We start from the raw sequence: 9,852 nt of genomic DNA, 5'->3' as shown, positions 1-9,852 counted from the left end.
ACCTTTCAGCCAAGTCTGCCTGATGCTTTACTTCCTGTAAGGTGGTTGGTTCCTTATCATAGACAATCTGCCTTAATGCCGAAAGACCATGGTTCTTCTCACTTAGATCTGGCGTTAACATTATATCTCTTCAGCGTTATCTGTTACATGACACACTACAGTTTGTTGCTATTTTATACTGAGGTCTGGGCCAGCTAGTATTTCATTGATTATTTTTGTTGGTAGGTTGTTACTTACATTATGGTCGAAATAAGCTGTTATTATTACTTCAATTGGTATTTCTGTTATAATCTACTGCTGACAGTTTTTGAATGGATGTGTTTTGACATATTTATTTCTTACTTGTTGCTAGTGGCTCAGTGGTACCTGTGATACCATTGGGCGCAGCTGTAGCTACAGTACCAGCACCAGTGCTAACAAAGGGGCTGTTATCTGGCACCGTGACAAACGTGGACATGCGCAGCAACAATAATGTGAATGTTGGAACGAATGTATTTCCCCAGGGAGTTTAGATTTAGCGAGTATTGTAACATAAACAGGCTTTACAGCGTCGGATGAATATCCGAATATCTCTTTGGTTCTTGTATAGGCGAGCCTTTTGATAAACGTGTAATTATCGGTCAAGCAGATATACATGTATTCTGTTTGTCATGTGCCCGGTGTTATAATATTAATATGCAATTCATATAGAAATCTCCTCTTAATGACAGGTATGGTTAGACCCCAACAAAAATTATATACGTATGTATACTCAAATACAATATAATGTTCATGTTCATATGTTCAATTTATAATGATTTATATATATACTGGTGCTTATTTAGGCTGAAGATTAATCATTTGATGAAAAATGCCAATGATGGCTTTGTGCTTTGTTCTTTTTAAGAAAAGTCCATGCTTACAGGCATGGATACCATATTGGTGAATCCGAAAAAGGAAATTAACAGTTTGTCATGGACTATGAAAACAATAGAGCAGCTGACCATGACAACAACAGTCGCCAGTGCCTCCCGGACCTGAATGTGTCTGGTTATTTCACGGTAAAAGTAGGCGATTATGCTTGACGTAATAGGCGACTAACGGGATCGGGTGGTCAGGCTCGCTGACTTGGTTGAAGCATGTTATCGATCCCAATTGCGTGGATCGATGCTCGTGATATCAATCACTGGATTGTCTGGTCCAGACTCGATTATTAACAGACCGCCGTCATATAGCTGGAATACTGCTGAGTGCGGCGTAAAACAACCAACCAAGTAACCAAGTAAATGTGCCACAGAGGTCAAGTGAAAAATTTAAAGACAGCAGGACCTGTATCTGTATGACAAGAGGTTGCATTTTGGTCACCGAGACACACGAATAATAGAACCCTTTACTGGAGAAAGATGGTGAGTTGTGTGTTGATACACCTACACCGACACCGACGTGACCCGTGAAGATGCGGGGTAGAATAAGTCTTCAGCAACCCATGCTTGCCGTAAAAGGCGACTATGCTTGTCGTAAAAGGCGACTAACGGGAACGGGTGGTCAGGCTCGCTGACTTGGTTAATCCCAATTGCGTAGATCAATGCTCATGGTATCAATCACTGGATTGTCTGGTCCAGACTCGATTATTTACAGACGGCCGTTATAGAGCTGGAATAATACTGAGTGCGGCGTTAAACAACCAACCAACTAACCGACACCGACGTTCCCATGTGGGCTGGCACCAGAGCAACCAATACCGACACTTGTCTCTGTGACTCCCCAGTTCGACCTGATGGGAGGTCACCGATATTACCACAAGTGAGTGTAATGCTGGGGCATTGTGACACTAGCCTTCACAAAAAACTGCGGGGTCGTTGGTTTGGAACTTATCCAGTTGACACGCTGTGTACAGATTATTCTAGAATAAGGGTTAGTTTATTTTTTGGCTGAAGGAGAGCGCCATGTTGGTTCCTCTAAATATATTTTACAATAAGCAATAGGCAATAAACAAAGGTATCTTATTCAAAAATATATAACATCAAAATATGTAGTATAATACGAATGGAGCTAAGAACAATGCTTATCTTTCTGTCTGGAGCTGAGGCAATCTAGACTTGAGTTCTGTTCATTTTTGTATTTATTCTCTTGGGTCTGGGAGACAAGTTAGCGTATGACGCATGTTTTCATATGACGCGTCTAATGTCAATGTAATGGGGTAAAACCATGACAACGTATCTACAAGAATGTTTCCAAACAGTTGTTGAATATTAAAATAATTGTTTCTTGCCAAAAACTACAAAATATCCACATCATAATCTGGAAATTTCTAATATTATTACACATCTACATTAGAATTCTAGTATTTGAATTGTGAAATGTATTTGACTCTGTTACATTTTTTTCATTTTATTTATGTTTATAATTTATCTCGTATTTATCCCGAATATTAATACAATTTGAGACAAGATTAAAGTATTGAAATCGCCATACCTTTTAATAAAAATGAACAAAACTGTACTTATTATCAATCAATCAATCAATCATTTACGAACATCAGCATGACAGATGAAATCCCGTTTCCCGATGGAGAAGTGAAAGAAATTATAAAGATTATCATACTGACCCGAAAGCAGAAAAATTGGTGTCTTATCTATACACATCTTAAATAGTTTCTTTCAGCAATGGAGGGGGCACGGGTGGCCCAGTCGTCTAAGGCGCCGCGATTCGCTGTGCATAGTTGCGTCCCTTGGGCACGCCAGAAACCTATGGTTGTGGGTTCGAATCCCGGTTATGTTTCTAGGTTTGTCAGCACCATACCCGTGCTCGTGGGTTTCACCGAAGTGGTAAACGTCTTAGACCTGCATCACTTCGGGCTTTCCTCCCACAATAAGCTGACACGCCGTGATATGACTGGAATACTGTTAAAAGCGGCGTTAAACCCAACTCACTCACTCACTTCAGCAATGGAGTCTGCCCATGTAGAATCTTTCATCGATGTAATAGGTGCATTTCACCACAAACGAGTATCATTTGGCAAAATGAATATTTTAGGAGAAGTCATTCGCTTGTTTTACACTGGGATGAGAGACGATCAATCACAGCTATAACTGTCATAATGTTATTTGGAGTCATCTTGTGAGCAAGCTTTATCGGTAGATATACACACTAGGAACTGTAGAACAGCTTTTTCACTGGTTTACATCGCAGACATTCGTCATATAATGGTCAATTGTAGTGATTGAAAAATACTTCGACTTTGTGATATTTTGTGTAAAGAATTCAGTCTCAATGTATGGCTCTGTCTGTCATTTACACGAAGCGATATATAGTTTGTTGACGTAGGTCTTTAATCCTCGACACATGACGTACGTCGCCGTTCAGTGAGGGAAAATGTGAGGGGGCGATGGGGTTGTTAATAAAACGTCTCTTATAATGAAATATGACCAGGGACATTGTTGACCTGTCCTGCAGTCAACAGAATCACACATTCCCCACATTGTTCACGATGATATAATTCTGGGAGCAGTGTGGATGTCTTAAGGAGGTATGCGATGTATGCAAGATACATATAGCACATTCTTTAGTTCACGAAACTCCGCTTATTGCTTATATTGCTGATTTGGTTTTGTTCACCAAACTATTGTACGCTGAAAAGGACAAGAAACTCCCCATGGCATTAAGCCAAACTCGGTTGTTGTACATATATTTACCTATGTCATCATGACATGCGGGTCTGTCGTGTGTGGCGCCGCAATGAGACCTTTTGACGAACTAGAAACATGATCGCCAGATTCGCCCGATAATATTTCTTGGTTCTCGTGTGTTTCACCAAAGCGGCAAAAGTTCAAGACCTGCATCGCTTCGACACGACAATGATGTAACTGAAATACTGTTAGACATAGAGTTAAACCAAACAGGATATATTTCCGAATGAATTCTTAATCGCTTCCAGTGCGTGTCTATCATGTTTAATGGTGGTAAAATGGAACAAACGAGAAATGGTTATTGGATGTTGATGTATTTGATACGGGTTGTGTTATGGACTTAGAGTTTTCAGTTTCTCGGCGACATTTTTCAGCCTATTTTTTTTTCATGTCGTTTGGAATTGTTTTCGTCAAATAAATACTTCAGGGCCCACTTGCACAAAGCGATCTTAGCGCTACGACTATTGTAAGCCTATGTTAAAGTATGGGAGTTAAGATCGCTTTGTGCAAGTGGGCCCTGGTGTATACTTTCTTTTGCCAGTAAGTTTTAAAAAAAAATGGCTTCAATATGTTTTGCGTTTATGGAGAGCACTCGGGGTGAGTCCGTACACACCACTCCACTTCACTTACAAGTATATCAGGTGTGCGATGCTCCTCCGATTTTGTCGTGCCGCCATGTTTAGATGTCTTGTTATCCCAGACAATATAGAGTGAAAATCAACGAAACTTTTGTGAATTTATGTCCTATTCAGATTTTATGTCAATTTATCAGACTATAATACCCATTCTTTTATCGATACGATAGTCAATACACCAACAGTTTTGACGAAACGCCTACATACCAAAACACCTACAGCTTAAACAAAATTGTTCACAGTTGAATGCCTGTTACCTTTGTCATGTTATTGGAATAACCCCAAGAATATTTATATACATTATATTTTACAAATGAGTGAGATCATAATCACAATAATCAAATTAATTTCGAAATGATTAGTCAGATGATAAACACAATAAGTCACTAGCCAAGTTTCAAATGATGACTAAAAGCATCCAAGTATTGGATGGGTGTTTTTTAATTCCTGGGCTAAATGTTCTTTTAAGCGGCACAGGCGATTCTCTACCTCTCGGTAGACTCGTTTCCTACTCCTGAGGGCAGCACCCAAGAGGATCTGCGAAATCTTGGCCAGATCTGCATGTTCTACCTTCTTGGGGACTTCAATGAAAAGGTAGATTTGGGGATGTCGATGAGGTAGTCCACGGTTCAGTCTGCTGTGGAATCCTTCCAGATTGTTGTTTCTTCTCGGATGGTGATGGTTCCACAATGGCAGCGGAAATCGTGCTCCGTCGTCAACCCAGTTGACAACCACATTGTCATTGAATTCAACAACTCTTGTAACGTTGGGAGTGTCATCCATCGCTTCGATCCAGGTGTCTTGAATAACTGCTTGTAGAAGCAGAGGCAGTCCAGCAGCTCTGCTTTCTATTGTGGTAGAGGGCGCTGCTCATGAATGGAAAGTTTCTTCTGGGTTGTAGTTGGCTAGTTCTCCGTTGTACAGTGTGTACATCTGTGTTGTTTCCTCTCTTGTTGTCTTCCTCAAGATGCTGACAAAGCGGACACGCTGAATGTCTTCTCCGGGATGGTTGTGTTCTGTAGAATTCCTAAGGATATTACCAACTGTGGTCACTTTCCCTTTACAGGTGGTTTTCACACACTTCCAATGAATACAAGTCTGTCTCTCTTCATTCTTGGTGTGGCGATAGCCATTAAATAAAACTTGTGCGCATCCTCTCTGTGGAAAAATATACTTAACATTCTGGAGACCGGCTATGTTGATGTGCAGTCATGTTGTTGTTGTTGCATTAAGTGTTTAAGAGGTCGCCTTCTGCTTAAGCAATTTCGGCTGACCTGTCCCTCTTTGGGACTTATGTGTGTGAGTAGGGTACATATAATAATCTATTGTGAGTTTGGTATTCACATAATTTCTCTATTTGCATTGATATGATTTCTATGTGCGTATATTGATATGATTTCATTTTATCTTCGGCTGCTCTGTTTATATACGTTCGAGTAGCTGTCCATCTCTCAGAAATAGAGTTAGTTTGGTTTTCGCTATTGTATTTCTTGGCTTTAGGTTGAAATTGGTTTATTTAAATACTTTAGGTACATTCATGCGTCAACCTTTACTCGGTTTTAAACCAATTCTGTATATCCCGGAACAGTGTTAAAATAAGCAAACCTGCTTCTTCACCAATTCAGGTTTCTTTAGAAATATAATATGTTTAAACAAACCAATCTTAAGTTAATTAATATAATCTTTTACTCAGTTTCAGTCAATCTTTCCAAATGTTAATCCAGCTTATCTTTACTTGGTTCATCCTTTACACAGATGGATTAATTAGTCTTTGGGACTGTTCCATTAGAAGTAGCTGACATCCCTTTGTTGTGCTAACCAAGTGTGGGGATACTGGGCTGTAGATCTTTTGGCACATAAGGCAGCCAGCAAACATCCAAGCAGTAAAACATGGTTAAAACAAGGGGCTGTTGAAATTTGTTCGTTACATCCGTAGTTCTCTATTCGAGAAAACTTGTTCGGTAGGTTGATCCCCCAATGTGGTTATACTACACGAGAGGAAAACAGTCAAAGATGGGCTCTGAAAGTGTCACCATTAGGAATCTGACATTTGCATGGGCCTGACTTACCTAAAGATTTTACTCCCGCACCAATTAGTGTCACAAGCGTGGCAGGGCTGAAGTTTACCGGATGTTTCCAATAAACACTGGAACTGACAAAATGCTTTGACATATAATCGGAAATAGGGGCTTATATATATATTAAATACAGACAGGAATAGTAGTTGCAAGAATCAGTACCGAAACGCGTCACTGATGAAAAAAAGAAGTTGAAACCTTTTTGTCTATCCGGTTTTGGAAGTACAGTCTCTGCGTGTCGCTTTAAGGTATGAAACATACAAATAAATAGTTAAACAAATAAAATCTTAGCATCGGTCAGTATTTACAAGTGTAATAAACACACCTCTTGTATTCTCATCAATCGTGGAATAAACCTGCACGTATAGCAATAAGTTCAAAACATTCTTCAGTACCTTTTCTTGCAAATGCTTAGGATTTTGTGAAATGACACGTGTGAATGTACACCATAATATGCATATGACTAATATGCTAGTAGTTTTAGAAGGGCAAAGTAGATATGATTGACATGGAGGCCACATAGGAACGCCTGGTAGATATTGATAGGGAGGCCACATGGGAACGCATGGCAGATATTGATAGGGAGGCCACATGGGAACGCATGGTAGATATTGATAGGGAGGCCACATAGGAGCGTTTGGCAGATATTGCTAGGGAGGCCACATGGGAACGTTTGGCAGATATTGATAGGGAGGCTACATGGGAACACCTGACACATATTGATAGGGAGGCCACATGGGGACGCCTGGTAGAGGTTCATAGGGAGGCTACACGGGGACGACTGGTAGATATTGATAGGGAGGCTACATGGGAACACCTGACACATATTGATAGGGAGGCCACATGAGAACGCCTGGTTGATATTGATAGGGAGGCCACATGGGGACGCCTGGTAGATGTTGATAGGGAGGCCACATGGGAACGCCTGGTTGATATTGATAGGGAGGCCACATGAGAACACCTGGTTGATATTGATAGGGAGGCCACATGGGAACACCTGGTTGATATTGATAGGGAGACCACATGGGAACGTCTGGTTGATATTGATAGGGAGGCCACATGGGAACGCCTGGTTGATATTGATAGGGAGGCCACATGAGAACGCCTGGTTGATATTGATAGGGAGGCCACATGGGAACGCCTGGTAGATATTGATAGGGAGGCCACATGGGAACGCCTGGTAGATATTGATAGGGAGGCCACATTAGAACGCCTGGTAGATATTGATAGGGAGGCCACATGGGAACGCCTGGTAGATATTGATAGGGAGGCCACATGAGAACGCCTGGCAGATATTGATAGGGAGGCCACATTAGAACGCCTGGTTGATATTGATAGGGAGGCCACATGGGAACGCCTGGTAGATATTGATAGGGAGGCTACACGGGGACGACTGGTAGATATTGATAGGGAGGCCACATGGGGACGCCTGACACATTTTGATAGGGCGGCTACATGGGACCACCTGACACATATTGATAGGGAGGGTACATGGGGACGCCTGACACATATTGATAGGGAGGCCACATGAGAACGCCTGGTAGATATTGATAGGGAAGCTACACGGGGACGACTAATAGATATTTATAGGGCGGCCACATGGGGACGCCTGACACATATTGATAGGGCGGCTACATGGGGACGCCTGACACATATTGATAGGGAGGCCACATGGCGACGCCTGACACATTTTGATAGGGAGGCCACATGGGGACGCCTGACACATTTTGATAGGGAGGCCACATGGCGACGCCTGACACATATTGATAGGGCAGCTACATGGGGACGCCTGACACATATTGATAGGGAGGCTACATGGGAACACCTGACACATATGAATAGGGAGGCCACATGGGGACGCCTGACACATATTGATAGGGAGGCCACATGGCGACGCCTGACACATATTGATAGGGAGGCCACATGGGGACGCCTGACACATATTGATAGGGAGGCCACATGGGGACGCCTGACACATTTTGATAGGGAGGCTACATGAGAACACCTGACACATATTGATAGGGACACCACATGGGGACGCCTGACACATTTTGATAGGGAGGCCACATGGGAACACCTGACACATATGGATAGGGAGGCTACATGGGAACACCTGACACATTTTGATAGGGAGGCTACATGGGAACACCTGACACATTTTGATAGGGAGGCCACATGGGAACACCTGACACATTTTGATAGGGAGGCCACATGGGAACACCTGACACATTTTGATAGGGAGGCCACATGGGAACACCTGACACATTTTGATAGGGAGGCCACATGGGAACACCTGACACATTTTGATAGGGAGGCCACATGGGAACACCTGACACATTTTGATAGGGATGCCACATGGGAACACCTGACACATATGGATAGGGAGGCCACATGGGAACACCGGACACATTTTGATAGGGAGGCTACATGGGAACACCTGACACATATTGATAGGGAGGCTACATGGGAACACCTGACACATTTTGATAGGGAGGCCACATGGGAACACCTGACACATTTTGGTAGGGAGGCCACATGGGAACACCTGACACATTTTGATAGGGAGGCTACATGGGAACACCTGACACATTTTGATAGGGAGGCCACATGGGAACACCTGACACATTTTGATAGGGAGGCCACATGGGAACACCTGACACATTTTGATAGGGAGGCTACATGGGAACACCTGACACATATTGATAGGAAGGCCACATGGCGACGCCTGACCCATATTGATAGGGAGGCCACATGAGAACGCCTGACACATATTGATAGGGGGGCCACATGGGAACACCTGACACATATTGATAGGGAGGCTACATGGGGACGCCTGACACATTTTGATAGGGAGGCCACATGGGGACGCCTGACACATTTTGATAGGGAGGCCACATGGGGACGCCTGACACATATTGATAGGGAGGCCACATGGGAACACCTGACACATATGGATAGGGAGGCTACATGGGAACACCTGACACATTTTGATAGGGAGGCCACATGGGAACACCTGACACATTTTGATAGGGAGGCTACATGGGAACACCTGACACATTTTGATAGGGAGGCCACATGGGAACACCTGACACATTTTGATAGGGAGGCCACATGGGAACACCTGACACATTTTGATAGGGAGGCTACATGGGAACACCTGACACATATGGATAGGGAGGCCACATGGCGACGCCTGACCCATATTGATAGGGAGGCCACATGAGAACACCTGACACATTTTGATAGGGAGGCTACATGGGAACACCTGACACATATGGATAGGGAGGCCACATGGCGACGCCTGACCCATATTGATAGGGAGGCCACATGAGAACGCCTGGTTGATATTGATAGGGAGGCCACATGAGAACGCCTGGTTGATATTGATAGGGAGGCCACATGAGAACGCCTGGTTGATATTGATAGGGAGGCCACACGGGAACGCCTGGTAGATAGTGATAGGGAGGCTAC

The 9,852-nt window shown here is 43.2% G+C and overlaps 1 protein-coding gene across 1 annotated transcript; it reads right to left on the bottom strand.

Annotated features, from left to right (window-relative positions):
- Positions 1-4,711: 4,711 nt before the first annotated feature.
- LOC139455290 (uncharacterized) lies at positions 4,712-9,115 on the bottom strand. The gene is made up of 3 exons (XM_071236845.1): positions 9,112-9,115; positions 5,307-5,496; positions 4,712-5,045 (listed from the first exon to the last, which is right to left on the bottom strand). The coding sequence occupies exons 1-3, from the start codon at positions 9,113-9,115 to the stop codon at positions 4,712-4,714; spliced, it is 528 nt and encodes a 175-aa protein (XP_071092946.1).
- Between the last annotated feature and the right edge of the window lie 737 nt (positions 9,116-9,852).

Source organism: Haliotis cracherodii, unplaced genomic scaffold, assembly GCF_022045235.1.
Source record: "Haliotis cracherodii isolate W230 unplaced genomic scaffold, xgHalCrac1.p SCAF_1, whole genome shotgun sequence".
Taxonomy (NCBI): Eukaryota; Metazoa; Mollusca; class Gastropoda; order Lepetellida; family Haliotidae; genus Haliotis; species Haliotis cracherodii.
Note: the sequence above shows the minus strand (reverse complement) of the source record. Positions and strands in the feature narration are given on the sequence as shown.